This window comes from Crocodylus porosus, unplaced genomic scaffold (genome assembly GCF_001723895.1).
Source record: "Crocodylus porosus isolate Cpor-Errol unplaced genomic scaffold, CroPor_comp1, whole genome shotgun sequence".
NCBI classification, from domain to species: domain Eukaryota; kingdom Metazoa; phylum Chordata; order Crocodylia; family Crocodylidae; genus Crocodylus; species Crocodylus porosus.
The window spans coordinates 11,753,596-11,772,308 of NW_017728943.1; the positions used below are offsets into that span (position 1 = coordinate 11,753,596).

General features: G+C 41.9%; 1 protein-coding gene across 3 annotated transcripts in view; it reads right to left on the reverse strand.

Annotated features, from left to right (window-relative positions):
* STXBP5L (syntaxin binding protein 5 like) overlaps positions 1-18,713 on the reverse strand; it is a 379,891-nt gene that overhangs the window by 124,510 nt on the left and 236,668 nt on the right. For all 3 annotated transcript variants that reach the window (XM_019548699.1, XM_019548698.1, XM_019548700.1), the window contains exons 13-16: positions 18,623-18,690; positions 14,572-14,612; positions 11,060-11,277; positions 3,315-3,487 (exon numbers count right to left, since the gene is read on the reverse strand). In XM_019548699.1, the coding sequence (XP_019404244.1) occupies positions 3,315-3,487; positions 11,060-11,277; positions 14,572-14,612; positions 18,623-18,690 (500 nt within the window). The remainder of the gene's footprint in view (positions 1-3,314; positions 3,488-11,059; positions 11,278-14,571; positions 14,613-18,622; positions 18,691-18,713) is intronic.

Sequence of the window (18,713 nt, forward strand, 5' to 3'; positions counted from 1 at the left end):
GCCGCTAACGAACCCATGTTGGTTGCCCCTAAGCATAACCTCCCCTGCTGACCCCTTGTGGACATGTGCCAGAATAATTCTCTCAAAAAGCTTACCCAGGATCGAGGTAAGAATGACTGGCCTATAGTTTCCTGGGTCCTCCTTCCTCTCCTTTTTGAAGATGGGAACCACACTGGCCCTTTTCCAGTCCTCTGGTACCACACCAGAGCACCACGAGTGCTCGTACAGCCATGCCATGGGTCCCGCAATGACCTCAGCTAATTCCCTCAGCACTCTGGGGTGGAGATCGTCTGGACCAACTGATTTGAATACATCCAGTCCCTCCAGAAGTTTCCTGACTAGATCCTCACTCACCCTTGGCCTGGGTACACCTCCCCTGGGGCCTGAGGGGGACCAGTGGGGGGGCTGATCCGGTCCCTGCTCAGGAAAATGGAGGCAAAGAAGTCATTAAATAGGTTAGCTTTGTCGTCTGGTGTGACGACCAGATTTCCTAGTGTGTCTTGCAGGGGCCCCACGTTACCTGGTACCTTTTTTTTGCCCCCTATGTATTTAAAAAAAGACTTCTTGTTGTCCTTGATCCGGGAAGCTAGTCCCAGTCACATCTCTGCCTTGGCCTTTCTGAGCGCCCCCCTGCAGCCCCAAGCAACCGCAGTATAGTCCTCCCTGGTGATGGCCCCTCCCTTCCATTGGGTGTACGCCTCCCTTTTAGCTAGAAGACATTCCCGGATGCTTTTGGTGAGCCACGGGGGCTTTTGCGCCCTCCTGCTTCCTTTGATCTGTGTTGGGATTACCTCCCTTCGGGCTTGGAGGATCATCTCCTTAAGGAGCAACCACTCTTCTGGGACACCTGACTCCCCTTCCCTCTCCTCCCCTCCCAGATCTTTGATTCAAATAAAATTACAGACCTTGATAAAACATAGGTGTACCAAATTCTTTCAGGCTCAGTGGAAGGACCAATTAAGTGTATCTGTGTAAAGATAATAGCTATATATAATGGAAACTCCAGCTAAAGGCTAGCAATATGACTAGACCTGAATAGAGCTAGATCCTATGAACAGCAAGGTTTTTTTGGTTTCAAATACAAGGAATACAAGTTATTTGTATGCTATATGCTGTAAGACAGGAAGCCAGAAAGATCTTGAAAATATGACCCTGAAAGAAAGCAGAGAACCAGAGCTTGGAATATGGGATATTTTCATCACTTCTCTACTTCTGTAGAATGGTTCAAGCTTTCATTCACAGAGTGAAGTCAGTCGGGTTTTTTTTTAGTATCTAAACACCTTTAAAATACTTGTTATGATCATGGAAAGGAATTAGAGACATTTGAAACATAGATAAAATATAACTCAGGGTAAAACTTTAGCCCCATTGAAGTAAATAATAAAACTCTCTTTGACATTATTGGCACTAGGGTGGGGCTATTTTTTTTCCCTTTTTTTGTGTTTTGTTTTGTTGTTGTTCTATTAAATCCACTGATGTCAGTGGGTTTAATCAGGTGCTTAAAAATGATATATACTCTCATTGCTTTATTGAATAAGGATGTATCATTATGAATTGGGCAACAAAGTGAACACTGCTATTTATGTATAAACAACACAGCTGATTGTTATGGTAATTTGATGTTGTTTCTAAGCTCCAAAATGCTATTTTCAGGAGCACAAAAGAGAGTTACTGGAAAAATTAATCAATGATCACTTAAACTGAGTTTGAAACAAATGAGTCATTTAAAATATTTAATAATAATTAGATGAAAATAATTACAAATGCACTAAATTAAAATAAACATGGATCTCAGCAATGAACTATAATTGCTGTTAAATTACAGTTTACAAAATCTTGTAAGGAACGATGAGTTCTGAAATAATTCAAAACTAGAATTTACTAGGGTTATTAGTCAGAACATATTAATTTACTACAAACGGTGCTGAAGCATATATAAACTCCATTTCATTTGCTTCTAAATATTACTTAAAACCTGATTTTTTACACAATACAATTGTATTTCATTACCTGTATGCATTTAATATGGTTTCATTAATATACATGTTGTTTTACATATCTGTACCTTTTGATCAAAGTGGGGAAAATTTGTACCTGTAGTTTTGGACATGAGAGTTGTATGAAGGTCACACCCGTCTCATTAATATAAACATAAAAACATTTATATTAATGAAATAGGTGTTAATTTCTGGCAGTGGAAATTTCTGAGAAATGTCCGTTGCTACAAATCTTTCTGGGGGAAAGAGCGGTACAGGCATTAAGCCTGGCTGCTCCACTCCTCCCGTTCAAGGGGGTAGGGAATGGCAGGGAAAAATTTCCCACACCCTGGTCTGGAGAAGTGTAGGGGACATTGCCCCATAGCTCCCTCCTCTTCCAGACCAGAGGGACGAGAAGGAGCTATGAAGCAATACTGCCTCACTCATTCCCCAGACCCTGGGGAAGAAGCAGGGATCAGCAGGTGGCTGCCCTGTACCTCTCCCCCCAGTCTCTACAAGGGGAGGGAACAGCAGGGCAATACTGCCTACATCTTCTGCAGATCAGGGTGTCCCCAGTCTCAGGTTGTGGTGGCAGCAACAGCTCAACTCCTCCAAGATCAGGAGTCTCCCCAGAGTCTCTCTAGTCTGGGGAAGTTGCTGCTTGACTTCTCCTGCAGAACTAAGCAAAGGTATCTAGGCATTCACTCTAGTGAGAGAAACTCTTCTGCAAGGGAGATCTTTTAGATGTTAATCTGGAAGAGCTTCTTCCCAGAGGGGGAATGTTTCCTTTGGTAAAAAATGAATGAACTTCTGTACACTAGCAATTTCTACCAAGAGAATGGTGATTTCCCCAGCAGAAACGTAACACTTATATGTGGCCTCAGTTGCTCAAGGGTCAGCAGTATAACCTAAAGGCTCACCCATGTTGACCTACTTGTATTCAGCTGAAAATTGTAGGCACTTTTGCTGCCATTTCATATCCCAAGTCCCGGTCAGATTTATAAACCACCATCAAAATTAAATTTCCTTTTGTATAACTGCAAAATATAGTTATATTTTCTTCCTTTAATCTTTATTTTCAGATCTTTACCCCCTGATTTACTGAATCTCCAGACTGAATCTAATTTGGTATTTTCTGGACACATTTCTAACCAATTAAAGATTTCTCTGTCCTCACGCATGTTTGTTACGTAGCCCAGCTCAGTATTATCTTGAATGTTATTAACAGAATGTTTATCTCCTTTTCTTGGTAATTAATGAATTTGTTTAATATAATCTATTTGAGTGAGTACCAGGCCCTGTTGAAGAATAAGTCTTTAAACAAGCACACAGTCTTACCTAAGGCATGGGATACTGTCCTTCATTGTTCCTTCACAAGCAACAGTGTTGGTACTGCCTGAAAGGTTCTTTAAGGAAGGAAGCTGGGATGAGGCATCTGGAAACGGAGGAATTATTTCTGGTTCAGGAGTAATGATATCTTCTACTTCATACTGAAGCCGCACCTCTAATGACTTAAAGTAAATAAAAATCTAAGTTATAATTTAATAAAACAATCTACCTCAGACTTCACTGCTTTTAAATGACTATCAATAATTCTGTTTCAACAACTAAAAAAATACATTTTTGTTGCCATTTTCTGTTAGCAAAGATTATTACTTTTTTTTTTACCAAACATCAGCACCAGCAGCTAAGTTTTCCACATATCCCAGAGAGGGTAGAGAAATACCAAAAGTGTATGTTTCTATGAAATAGAGATTGCCACCACTTCTGATGAAGAGGAAATCTAGCATTCACACTACATCATACAACAATCCAGCCAGTACTTAAAAATATCAGTTAGTATCCTCAGCAGTTACTGTAACTAATCTAATATTATTTTTCTAAGCAACTTAACTAAATTATGTGCAAAGGCTCATCTACACCTCCACCTTCTCACTGCCAGTACTGTACTCTCCACCTAGATTTCAGCCAACACGTAGAACAGATCATGTTAACTGGTGATCTTCCTTCCCCATGGATTTGTTATCTGAGATAACAAATCGTTATGATTCCACATTCACTGGAGAACCATATTCCTTGCATGGGCTCTTCAGTGGTTTTACTAAGCAACGTCCAAACAGTTTTCTTGCTCCATGTTCTCTGGGGATGTCAGAGGATGTGGCCCCAACCATCCTTTAACTCTTTTCTCTAATTTAGGAAAACTAGCCCAAGACCCCAAAAGAGAAGGGAAGTTGGGCAAGGAATGTGAATTCACAGGAGCAATCATTCTGAGAATCTCAGTTACTATGGTCATATGTGCCTCACCTCCTTTGGGAACTGTCCAAATTAGATCTTTGTGATGGAGAGTGTAATAGGGAGTTAACGGGCTCCTATTACTTTAAGAAGGAGATGCAGTAGACTAAGCTGGCCTTGGGGAGGCTGGTAGCTAATACACAGGCTAACTGCTTGCAAACCAGCTGCCAACTAACAGGCAAACAGACAGGGCTGTAGCTACATGGATAGTGGCTGCCCTGGGGTGGGAAGGAGTAACCTTCCCAAGAAGACAGTCACAGAGCAGTAAGCTGTAAACAGGGCAGGAGAAGCACTGAAGCCTCAGAAGCCCAGAGCTGCAGTCAGCTGAGCCAAGCCCTAACAGGGAAAACAGACTGGCCCTCAGGCATAGAAGGGGAACACATGACTGGATGGGGCTGGACTTAGGGGGCACATAAAGCCAGTGCCTGAGCCCAGTCAGTCAGTCTGGCTATGTAGGCTGAAAGAGCTCCTGAGTAGGAAGGCTGAAGGGGACTGCCTAGCTGACTTGAGAGGCTCTGAGATCTGCAAGCAAGATACCTACAACTTGCAGAGAAATAGGACCCAGTATGGTGGGCAGTGTGTTGGTTCAGCCAAGGAGCTTGTTTATGTTGAAACCCAGTGTGGGGAGAGACTATGTTACAGCCAGAGGGCTTTATCTTTTGTTATATTTAACTGGTGGACCAGGTTTGGGATTAGTAATGGGAGGTGGAGGTCCCAGTGGCGCTTGAAGGGTGTGCAACTGCTTTGAGCCCTGCTTGGAACTGGACTTAATGTGCTAATACACAGGCCCAGGGGCCCAATGCCCAAGAAGGGCTGAGATCAGGGCCAGGGGCCACTGCCTAAGAAGGCATAGATAATAACATATGCATGCAAGTTTTCATGCCCAGGAACAGAATTCCCACCTGCAGGCAAGTGGCATTTTTGGCATTTAGATGGAAAGCAGATGACCAAATCTAAACATCTGGATGGCCAGGAAGGAAACAGAATGCCACCCCAAGTGAACAGTGACTCCAGGACTGCTCTCCTGAATTGGCCAACAGATCTAGAATCAAAGACCGAGATTTAGAAACTAAGGCTGTGTAGACAGAATGAGACACATGTGTACACGAAACTTTAAAGCGGGCTAAATGCTTTTGCACTACTTTAACGGTGTCAGTGTTTGCATGTCTCAGTGGCGTATTGTGCATTAATTCCAGGTGCCGTAGGAAATTTGGCAGTGTAATGTGCCTTAAATGACTAAGGGCGCAGCAAACTAAAACTTTAAGGAGTGAAGCTGCACAAGGATGTTCACACAGCTCTAATAGGACCTGTGAATTTCAGTCACGGAGACTTGTGGAAGCTGTGGTTAGACCCAGACAAATATGCCTTAGGTTGCACAAGAGGGCAGACATCTATCTGACTCCAGCAGTTAAACATACATCATCTAATTCACTTGTCCTGGGATAGCCTCCTTCCTGGTCTTGCTTCCACATACATCTGTGAGTCTTGCGCACCAGTCTGGTCCTATTTAGACAATGAATATATAAGACACTTTTCCAACTGCTGTGTAAAAGCTGGACTCCCTGAATGTGAACAAGGAAAGAGGAAAAATGAAGATTGGCTAATGTTCAGCTTGAGAGGGAAGTTAGGGTCCCTCTTTTGATAAGAATTTGGGTTAGGGATGCAGTGCATACTGTAAGAAGGATCTGAAATTACAGCTATGATGAATAGCATCTTCAAAGAAAGCTGATGCAGAGAACAATCCAGGAAGCAATGGAATGGTATCCCTACTAGCTGGGTTGACCTCAACCCAGAGGAAAGAGAACATATTCTCATTTGTACTACAGTTGTACCCAGAAGATCCAGTTGGATTAGGGGCCCCCTGAGCTAAGCACTGTACAAAGAGATAGGAAGGCAGAGTCCTTGCCCTAAGGAATTTGCAGTGTAAACTTTTAAGTCCAGCAAAAGATTGGGATGGAAGACAAGGGCACAGAACTATTAGGTGATCTCCTTTAGGCCACATGGCAGGTTAGCCAACATCAGCCAAACAGTTAGGAAGGATTTCTGGTGACAGAAAGAAACCAAAAGGTAGCACAAAGTATTTGCCAGGATCTATCTGGCTCAAAACCAGAAGCATCACCAAGGAGAGAGGGGGGTCAAGATATGACTGCAAAGTACTACAAGCCAATGTTGCTGCATGCTGTTTAAGCTTCTTAATATGTTTGTTCAATCACCACAGATGCATTATGGGATACAGATTCTCTTTTATGGGTACAAAAAATAACAAAAGAACCCCTTGCATTAGTGAAGGACCTCCTCCATATGCCTTTTTACATAAGTATGGAAGTACCCAAATCGTGATCGCGTGGATGTTGTGGAAATAGTGATAATATAACTAATAATATAGACTGATGAGAGGTTCTTGATTATCTTACCAGTTTTGCCCTCTAGAACTTCATGTAACATGCAGGCTGACCAATAAGACAAGACTGAATCTAAATAAGACAAGGCTGAATCTAAATAGGAGAAGTGAGTATCTCAAAGTAGCCTTCTTGCCTGCTGCGGGTCAGCAGGTTTTGCCCCTGGAACTTAAAGATAATAGATTTCCTCACAAGTTGCCTTCCTTACCTGTGTCCTTGTGACAAGTATTTAGTAGAATTCACAGATTTGTTGGAATCTGACAGGCTGTGCTGTCAGTTCTTCTACTTTGGCTTTGGACTTGTGATCGCTAAGCTGTCACCCATGCACCTAAGCACCTGCACCACCCTAGTCCCCCCTGAAGGTTCCTCAAGATAAAAACAATTCAGACTTCCCCCTTTTTCAAGATGGCATCTGCCTTTTGCTACCAAATCAGGCCCTGTAAAACAACACTGCCTATGACAGTCAGAACCTCCTGTTGTAAACTGGAATTATTCTGCCAGGAAGATTTATTGATGACATCTGTAGCAGTTACAGATCTGTTAGTAGTATATGACCTCTTAAGCTGTCCCAAGGGCATGTTCAATTCATGCAAGAGCTGGACAGAATGAGGCAGTAACATCAGCTTAATAACTTTTGTCCCATACAAGGAAGTCAAACTTTGCCACCTCTGCTTGGTGATTGGTATGCAGCCACACAGCTGGGCACCCAGGGCACAGGGGCAGCAGCAACTTCAGGCTGCTGTTTCACTGCCAGTATGACTGCAATTGCAAACACGTGGCTACCTGTAGAAGCCATTTATTTTGTAACCCCACCCTCAAGTCAGTGCCCAGGGTGGCTGCCCTAGTCATCCTACCCTAGTTACACCACCATTGGTGATTCTCTGCTGTGGCATGCCTAAAAAATGCACCTTATCCTTATGAAGTCAATCCATTTGTCATCTTTGCCTACAAGCAGAGACCCAGAAGCTGCAGCCTGATGACATTTTTAAATTGGCCTCTGATACTTTTAAGGGAGGTGAAAATTTGTGAGAGTAAAACTGTTCAATTTATTTGAAGAAACTTGATACAAAACACACCAAAAGAAGAAACACAATGTATACAAGGGAAAGAAGAGATCATCTCACTTGGGCTTGCTGAGGACAATCTCATGGTTAAGCCTAAATATCAGTGTACAAAGACCCTAAGTGACACTTGTGGCACTATCCAGATGAATGTGGTTGGCTTAGTTTCCACTTAAGGATAAAAGAAAAACCTAAGCTGATCCTACAGCTCTGAATTCCATAGCGCTTCTGTGACTCCTCTCAGTTTTGGTCCATCTCCTGGGGAGACCTCTGAAGGGGCTACAGTCCAGTGCCTGTCTTCATGATTTGCATGTGGGCATTTTGAACATGCATCAGCTGCTTGGGGTTTGTTTTAGAGTTCCATCATTTGAGGGAAGGAAAGATTGACTGAGGAGTTTGATACCAATTGTCAAATGATAAACTGATTGTTATAAAAAGGGTGGTGTTACGTGAGTCAACAGGGGCAGGATAAGACATAATGGACTTAATTGAAACAAGGGAGATTTAGATTGGATATTAGGAAGAAATTTCTAACTGAGAGCAGTTAAGCACTGAGTAAGATTACGCAGACAGGTTGTGCAACCTCCTATACTGGAACTTTTCAAGTGCTGAATACATACATCTGTCAGGGATGATTTGGACAGAAGTGATCCTGCCTTTTTCAGGGCATGGGACTAGATATCCTCCTCTAGACCTATTTTTCATTTATTCTATGATGAAGGTCATTGGACCTTCCTCTGTACTTCCAAAGACAGACAGACTCTTCCCTGTAGTTCTTCTCTAAACCTTGGCTTAGGGAGCCATACTAGGGAAGGACTGATGCTTTCAATAGAACATGAAGTACCTCAGGCTTCTTGCCTTCAAAGTTTCCTGTGGTGTCACACAGGTGACATTCATGGATCATCCTCTGTGTACTCACTAAGAGAAGGTGAGCCTAACAAATTTATCATCCTGGGACAGGAAAAAATAGATCCAGATGCCAAAAGGCACATGAAACCTGGATACGTGTCTGCATCACAACTTGGCCACCTACTCCTTTTTGCAGAGAAGTCACTGTTCAGGGGTATAAACCAGAATGATATACAGCAAGTGAATCCAAACAGAGGAGAGGCTGCAGAGAGAAGATGGAGATGGGAATATGCAAATTCAGGAGACTTCACTGACCATGGTGAAACACTTCACAGAACAACTATTTATGTAAACATTTCTATACTGGAGTTAAAATTTGAGAAATAGAATAGTACATTTACACACATTTTTACTTCAACAAAATCCCATTTTTAGTGGCAATTTGGCTGAAAAACAAAGTTAGAAAAATAAGGAAGATAAAAGGTAGGTAACAATTGTGGAAAATGTAGAACTGCTATAAAATTATATAAAATATTGAGATATAATAGTTTTCTGAACATCGCATGTGGCTTGATCACTGAGGTGAAGTTACAGTACAATGGGTTATAAAACTTTCTTATGTGAAAGTACTGATTTAGTTTAAATCGGTGCTTGTGGAAAAACCTAACAGGTAACACAATAGCTATAGATAAACAAATGTTCCAACAAACACTGGGGAGCAACTGCAAGGCAATGGCATATCTCCATGTTTAAGCCAAAGTGACATGGCTGATTTGCAGGGCTGAAAGCCTAGAGATCAAAAGGACACTGTGGGTGCTGACAGAAGTGATGCTTTGTCACATGCTTAGCCTCCTGAAAGTGGTCTACAGCTGTTCCCTGACAAAAGTGCACGAATACGATGTGCTTTAAAAGTGCATGATCGTGCGCAACAAATGAACATGTTCAGATGAAGGTGCTTCGAAGCAAAGCAACTTCATTAGCTTCTGTCAGCATATGCTGGGAGCAGGGCTGGGCTGCTGCAGCCCAGCCTTCGCTGCCGATGTCTTCAGGATGGGATGGGGAAGAGAGCTCTGTCTGGATTTTAACCAGCCCATGTTGGAGGGGGGAGAATGGGTGGATTGGAGCTCCCCCTCCCCCCAAGGTTGGGGGGCTCCAATCCACACACTCCCCTCTAGCATAGGCTCAGCAAATCCCAGATGGAGGTCCCTCTCCTTTCTTCCCACTCTTCCATCCTGAAGACAACACTGGAGCTGTGGGAGGAGAAGCGGGGCTAGGGGAGAGGCTGAAGACATGCAGTTGGCTCCAAAGTGAAGCTGAATCCTCCACTCTCCCAGACCCAATAGAGAATGTCTGTTGGGCTGGGGGGGATTGCTGTAACTCATGGCGCTTCCTATGAAGTGCCATCAGTTACGGCAGGAAGCTGCATACCTGTCAGTACTCTGTATGCTGATAAAGGCATCTCAGGAGCAGTGGAAGACCAACTTTCAGGTGCTGTCTGGGAGAGCAGACAGACAGAAAAGCTTTGTGGAAGGAATCAGAAGAAGATGAGGTCTGTCCAGATCCACACACCCGCAGCCAGAAGAAATAGGCATGTGTATGCAAAGGCACAGTATTTTAATATCTATTTTGTCTTAAGTGCTATAGTTCTGAATAAATAATACTTTGCATTATGAAGGCTGTTTTGCTACTATATTAGGTACTAGTCGCAGCTTTTGTGGGGAAGGGAACCTAAGAGTTATTTCAGACTTGCTGAAATAACCATGGTTAGTATCAGGGAACTGCAGTTCAAGGCCTGGCCTGAGAGTGGGAGAATCATGTGAATCAATTCCAAAAGGGTAACTGGCTGGATCCTAACACCAGAAAGGGGTTCAACTCAAAGAGATGTGGTAAGGGATGCTTTAATTGTTTACAGATTCTGTGAACATGCTAAAACCTAGTCCAAACTTGTCTGAAAAAAGTGGTAAAAATTATCATGCAAGTGAAAAATGAATGCTGACTATCAAAAAGTACACAGACAAACTATTTTACACATTATGCTGTGACATGCTATGTTGAGAATTTTCTGTTCTATTTTTCATTGCGAAAATCATTTGCTACCTATCTCGTAATGATAAAGGCACGTAAAGCAACAGGCATTTTCAGAGCACACAACTAAAACAGAGACTAACCCAATAGCTCAAAAACAAATCAAGTCTTGATCCAGTATAATATTTTGTTGCTACACCAAAAGAATGGAACTCAGTTCCAGTGAAATCAATTATAGCCTTGCCACTGATTTCAATAGAACCAGGAATTCACCCAAGATGGCTGAACTATAACGTTGCAGAATTTATATTTGGACAACTTAATGGAAGCTTTATTCCGATACATACATATGACTTTAGCAGGTGCACCTGAAGCACTCCACCTTGGAAATTATGGCCTAAATTATTTATTCTTTCCAGTTGTTATCAATATTTGAGTAAAATTCTGAAGGACTTACTGCTATTTCAGTATTAACTTCATGTTTGCTGAATCTGTAAATAATAACATATGCAGAGACTCCTGCCACACAGAATATCCGGCTTTCAGGACACCAGTACATCATCTGAACGGCATAAGGGTCTTCTTCTACAATCTCAGCCGTGGATTTTCCTTCTCCTAATTTCTGCTTTTCAAACACCTTTGAGGTTTTTAACTTGTACAACATCTGTAGAGTTACTGCAAAATATTAAAACACATCTAAAATATTGTTTAACATTAAACAAACCTAGGTACTAGATTTCTTAGCTGGTGGTCTTTTAGATGTGACTTGCTATGAAATGTTATAAAAGTTCAACAGAACAAGATAATACGAACAGCATTGCTAAGGTTTATATGCCAAATTTCCTGAATTTGACATTTACAAATAGGTCATTTGTTAGCATTCTCTTTCTGGGCCAGAAAGTTAGAAAGCATGAGTTTCACATTTAGACTTAAGCTCACATTTAGACTTAAGCTCTGACTCAGTGCTCCTTTGGCAGTCAATACCGAACAGATGCAGAACTGCTTGCAACACTGTCAGTGCCATCTTCCTAATAAGATATTAAACTTAGATCTCTTTTATCTGCCTGTAACTGCTATCTTATTACAAATTAAAGATCCCATGACACTTCAAGCAGAAAAATAGGTAATTCTGATGTCCTGAGTAGCATGAGGGTTATAAGATACTGTTAACATCCCAAATATGGAATAACAACAGTGTATTATTTATAATAGTGTTCAGAGGTTAATCAGGATTGGGACCCAATTGTGCTGGTTGCAGCCCTAGACCCAAAGACTTTACAACATAACCAACCATATTATGAACCATTACAAAACTTTCTGCATTAATGTAGACTACAGGGAAAAACACTACTATTCACACGTGACTGAAACATCTCCAGTAGGCTTTGTTTTGGGATGGGGAGAAATATGAGGACCTGTTTCTCTCCTCATACCAAGTTTATATCAGTGGAACTCCATTACATTCAATGGGGTTCCTCTAGATTAACACTGGTGCAAGTAAACAGAGAAATATGACTGTTTAGTCCTGAAAGAGAGGTGTATTTTATGTTTCGTAAAAATTTCTTTTTTGGATACTGCTGTTTTCAATGCTGAGGTCAAAAGTAGGACTTTTAAAGCAGTGCACATGTTGCAGAGTGGGGCTGAGGAAGACTCAATGAGTTTTTCACTATTGTTCTGGTCAGTTTTGCCTGTGTAGAGAGACAGCAAAACATGGCCACTCTTATTCAGCAGTATTTTAAACTTATTTGGCATTTCCGTAGCACTGGTATTTATGGCTGACTACACATGTGCTTGGAGGTGGGCGACGGGTTAATTAGAGCACTTCTTGGGCAGCCGCTCCAATTAAAATGCCTTACCGTCACGTGTATGAAGCCCCCACACCTTTAAAAATGGTCGTGGATTGCTTTATCTAAACCTCATCTGATGAGGTTTACTTAAGTGCCCTATGGACGCTTTAAAACATGTGAGGGCTGAATACATGTGATGCGGTGGCAATGCTGTGGCATTCTAAATAGAACGCAGAGCAGACTCGATTAATCAAGTCTGCTCCAACACGCTCCAATTAGAATGCCAGTGAGCACAAGTATAGGGAGCCTTTGTTTGCATGAGATTTAGGACAGCAGTAGCTCAAGTCCAGCATCTTCAGGATGTTTACAGAGCAAAATGAAGATGTGATTATAGCATGGATGCAGTGGCACAGGCTTTTTACATGTGCCAATAATCAGCGTACAAATGCTCCAGGGACTTTGCATATGTTCTCTGGTAGCTATCACGTGCTGAGTCCCTTGCTGCTGCATCTTCATTGCTGTTTTTATCTAGACTCATTAGACTAAGCTTATGGCAATACTGGAGACTGCAGCGACACCTGAGCTAGCTTAAGATAAGCTAACTTGGGTACAGGAAGCAGACAGGCCATGGCAGCAGAGCTCACTGTGGGCTCACTTGATCTTTTCCAAAAGGTTGAGAACTTCTGTCCAGAAAACAACCTGACAAGACACCGATATATGAAGAATTGGAAAAATTCTGCAGACTTGGCCTGAAAGAATGCTTCCACAACCTGGGCAGAGCATCAGTAGCATAACTGGGGGAGAAGAAGAGACTTCCACCACAAGTTCAAAACCTATCATCCGCAATTCAAATTCTCTCTGGAATACTCCCACACTAATATCAACTGTCTAGATACAACAATATACATCTGAGAAGGTAGCCTACAAAAAACTCATGGACAGCCACACCTATGTCCTCAAAACCAGCAGTTATCCCAAATACACCAAAAACGCTTTAAATGACAGTCAGGCCCTCAGGTGCCACTACATCTGCTCCAAGGGGAAAACTCATGACACCCACATTGCCAAATGAAAGCTGCCTTTGCCCAGCAAGGACCTTCTAGCACAGAAATAGACTGCATCTTCAAAGGAGCCACTCACATTTCCTGCAGCAACAAGAAGAAAACCTCCACTGACTGCACACCCTTGGTTGTCACCTACTATTCCCTTGAACCAATAAGAAGGATCATCAAGCAATTATAGCTGATACTCAAAAAGGACCATACCTCAAGAGAAATATTCCCAGACCCCGCAACTCCTGACTTTCAGACAGCCCCTTAACACCATCCAGGTCATCAGAAAGAAACTCCCTGATTAACAGGCACCAAACGGGATCCAACCCTGTCTTAACAAACAATGCAAAACCTGTCAACTCATCTCCACTGCCACAACGGTCAACACTCCCCACAATGAATCAATCAGAATTCACATGTCTATCCTAGAATATGGTACACCTACTCCAGTGCATCAAATGCCCACATAGAAACTACGTGGGTGAAACGAAACAAAAGTTACACACTGGAATGAACGGCCACAGAAAAAAAGATGGACAGAGACACTAGAACAGTGGTTTTCAACCTTTTTTCATTTGTGGGCCCCTAAAAAATTTCAAATGGAGGTGTGGACCCATTTCAATTGTAAGTGTGGGTATTCACATACTTTTCTGATTGATCATAGTCATTTTTTTCAGACTCCTTAGACATAAGTCTGTGGACCCACCAGGGGTCCTAGCATCTTGAATTAGAATCGTCTTTGGATATATTTAGCTCTTTAAAAAAAATACCTGTAAATACCTGACCTCTTATGAAATCATGAGTCTGATCTCATGAAATGGCAGTAATTAGAGCTGGGACAGACATGTTTGATCCAGTCAAGACTATTCTCATGTGCCCACTGCAGGATTTTCCCCTATACCTTGTTTCATGGGGTTTAGTTTACTTCAGTTTTTCACTTACAAACTGTGGCATTTTGCTCTCTTTGGAAGATTATTTTGTAGACTAGCAGTTCACTGTGAAGAATTTAATTTTTTTACGATATTTAGCTTAATGACTCTTTTCTTAATTTCATCCCATTGTTTCTACTTACACTACCCTAACCAAATCCCTCAATTCAGGCATATATTATAATAAAAATAGAAACTTACTGGCGGAGGCATCCCAAAACTTTATTGATCCATCTGCATGACTTAAAAAAAATTAAATGTTGGTTAATACAAAACATGACATTATTTCATCATCTTCTCTCAATTACTGATAATTCAAACAGCTCAACTGAGTCACTGCATTTGTTATGTTAGAATACCTTAGCTGGCCTTTCCTTCAGTCTCACAATCTAGCCTAAACTTGAAGTGAAATATGAAATTGCAGTGATGCAATTTACATTTATACTATCTAAACAAATGAAATAATGTAAACATAATGCATTCACTGATTTGTAGTGTACATATACAGTACATTAAAGGAAATGCAGGTCAACAGAATGTTACTATAATTGCTTCCACACAAATTAGTTACTTAGGAATTTGCATATTGTTCATTTTAATTCTCCAGAGAACGAGCTCTTTTAATAGATAAGCTCAGATAGATAACAGATCAAGATTTAATTTCTTAAGAGAAATTTCCAGCCTTTTGATACATGTTACGTATGTTATGTATTATGGAGTCTCTGCGGTAACTTAGTGAGTTTTTTCATTTAAAACTGTCATAAGGATACTCTATTCATTTTAAGATCCATTGTTGATACAACAGTAAGCGCCAGATTCTTCCACCCTTGCTCACAATGGGCACATCTACACATGACATTTACTGCAGAGTAGACTAATTAGCTCCACAATAAATGTCTTGCCATCTACACACGCAGCCCTATTAGGCTGCAGGAAACTAATAAACTCTGCAGCAAGTTAGTATTTGTAAATACAAGTACTATCCTGCTGAAGAGGGTTTTTTTTGTGCACAGCAATGCATGTGTAAATGCTGACCAAGCTGGCTGGGGCATGAAGGTGCTTCAATGCAGGGGTTGCCTGCTGGCTAGCTCCACAATAGAGCACCCTCATGCCCCAGCCAGCCCCTCCACCACACACTGAGCCGGGTTGGAGCAGCCCCAAGATGGCAGGATGACATCCTGGACTCCCTGCCAGCCAGGGTTGCTCTCACCCAGCTCAACATGCTACATTCCCTGGCAGACGTGTAAACACAGTGCCTGGGAGAAATAAATTCTGATGTGATATGCACCAGAGTTTATTGTTTTGCCTTAATATGCACATGTAGATGTGCCCAGTAAGTAGCATCTTCTTTATGATTGGTTTTGATGCACATATTTGTAGAATAAAATGCTATTCCATGTGTGCAAGGGCAAACAGAATGGGACCCTAATAGTTCTGCTTTGCTTTACCACTCACTGGTTGTGACAACTAGAACTGGGCACAATTCAATACTTCCAGATTACATCAGCCAGAGCCCAGTAAATTGCCCCAGTAGAATTCCTGTGTTTTTAAGAATCAACCTATATAGTGCTTTTCCTGGTCTGGCCTGAGGCTCTGAAGTCACAATCTAGCCCCATCTATTAGATGTGGCCACTAACAAAAGCAGCTGCAGTTAGAAGAACCTCTCATTGTCATTCTTAAAGAGGCGTGAAACTAAAATACCATCAACAGAATTCTTTTTGTCTGGAATTGACATTTTTCTCAAGACAAAAGCAGAACATGGTCATACTGTATCTTAAGAGCTGGATCTTTTAAAGTTCTGAGCTCAATGGAAGCTATAGCAGCAGAGAGAAAGAATACATATAGCAAGCATAAGTAAATTATTTTCATAAGAGATGAAGTGACACAGAGTTAAATGTATATACTATTACTGAATGCAACTGCAGACACATGCAATGTGTATTATATAATATTAATACACCCATAATAATTTGCAAAGACACAGTGCTTTATAACACATCTCTGATCATTCACTTACACTACACCCACAGCTTAATTTATTAAAAAAATCCAAACCTCTGATTAGATTCAAGTAAATTAAATCAAGCCCCAACAAATACCTCTTTCACTTTTCCAAAAATATGGAATTTAACACTCCAAATTACAGTAGCCCAGGACCCCACATGAGCTAAATTAATTCCAGGACCAGTGACAGGTTTAAGGTACAATACCTAATGACCCTGCATAGAAGGTGAAATTCATCCTCTTGCAGTGGGTCAGCACAAAACCTAATCACTCAAGTTCCACATATGCCTAATTTTGAAAAGGTGGGGTTAACAATGCCTTCACTTGAAATGAGAGTTGTATGACATCAAAAAGAGGGCATAGCTGAAAAATCCAAAGATATTGATCCTTAAAGTTGTGCTATTTTTTTATGAATATAAAAATGTTTTGAGGGTCTGCGGAAGGGCATATTTCTTTTCAAAGACAGAAAAATCCCTCCTCCCTGTTCAATACACAAGGCATATTACAGGGCTCTCTCAGATGCATATTGGTGTATAATTAAAGCAGCTGAGAATGGAGGGTAGTGATGGCTTCATCATGGAAAAGGAGACAGAGCTCCTGTCGTCCTGTGCTATACTGAAGACCCAGGAGGCATTGTGACCAAGTCTGAACCTTTCAGTTATCCTGAGGTTTCCCTGCTAGGCTGGGTCTTACAGGTACAAATCACAAAATGTAAAATTCACCACAGTACCCAGAATTCACACAAACTTGGAGGGATTAATACTATGGTCCAGATCCACTCCAGCTACAGAGTTCCCTAAAATCAAAGCAACTTTGCTAAAGAAGTGCTTGTGGAACTCTAGGCTCCATGTTTCATGTTCTCCTAGTGACATCTCTGTTTCTTAGGGTGGCATTCTAGAACGGTCATCTAGTGTCCCGATTGGTCATCTCCAAGGTAATTTCTGCACTTACGTGCCCAGAGGAATTCTATTCCTGGACACATAACTCTGTGCACATGGATGACCATGCAAACTGGGCATGTGGAAACTGGCAACAAAACAGGAGAAAGATCACATCTTTTCTCCCTGGTAGCTAAATGGCGAGGGCACTCACCTAGGAAGCTGGAACACGTGTTCTAAGGACCACCATTCCCAGAGGAAGTTTGAAGCTGTGTCTCTGACTTCCCAGCACACCACCTTAATCACCGCATCACAATTAGTCATTAATCAGGCTCTTTTCTGATGCTCCTTTTGAAACTGAGCCATTAATGTAGTGGCTAAAATGAATGGAGACCAGTATAAAGAGGAAACTTCTGACTGACTGGAGACAAGGGCCCAGACTGGAGGCCAGAAGCCACTTACCTGAACCACACACCCTCTGGCTTCCTGCTCCCTCCTGGCCCCCCAGAAGACCAGCTTTAAGAGGAGTGCCAGAGAATAGATTGAATCATGGCTAACCTGTGGCACTGCAACAGGAGTGCTATGCTGGGAAGGCAGAAAATCCCAGGCTCAAACCCTGTCTGGACCTAGAAACCAGGTTCCTTGGCCTTCCACTTGAGTGCCCTAGCCATGCAGCTACCGAGAGGAAAACTTGGGAAGTCCCTCCCTTCCTCCCCCATTTCTGAGTCTACATCTGGTAGTCGAGGGGCTCTGGGTGTCTAAGGCCATTGCGCATCCACAAAGAGTGCACATGTATACTCTGGACTCTACTGCACATACTCTGCAGGCATACCTACATAATCATCCATAGTTGTTCATGTAGTCAGGGTTATGCATCCAATAAAAGAATTGCTCTGGGTGCATAAGTGCCAAAAATGCCATGCAATTGATCACTTAGATGAGAAGGAAGAAACAGAATATCACCCTTAGTACTCATAGCTGACTACAGTACTCCCTTGCCCTGAGCACCTCCTCCCACTGATCTTTAGCTCTCAGCTTCATAGCTACAGGGGCACCCTCCTAGCTTGGCTTTCAACCTAGGCACTAGATTAATCTATTCTGAGTACAAAGGATTAGTTGCTATTTAATACCTTAATACCTTATCATGTAATACCTTAAGTGGTGTATGAGGACTTGTAAGGTCCCTCTGATCTAGGAGGAATTTCACCTTAGGAGTACTATGTACCACCAAAAATGGAGGTGGTATGTGCCTATTCTGATGCTCTGGTCAGCCATCTCTATTGCTGGATGGAGGTATAAGCTGTAGATGTGCACAGTCAAAGGTTCTAAATTAACATCTCAGAAACACAAATGTTCTATTCCGTTCTTACCCTGTAATAATAATTTCAGGATAGGTTTGTGCTCCAAGATTCCACGCTCCCCCACTGATGGGCCATTCCTAAACACAAGTACATGGGTTCA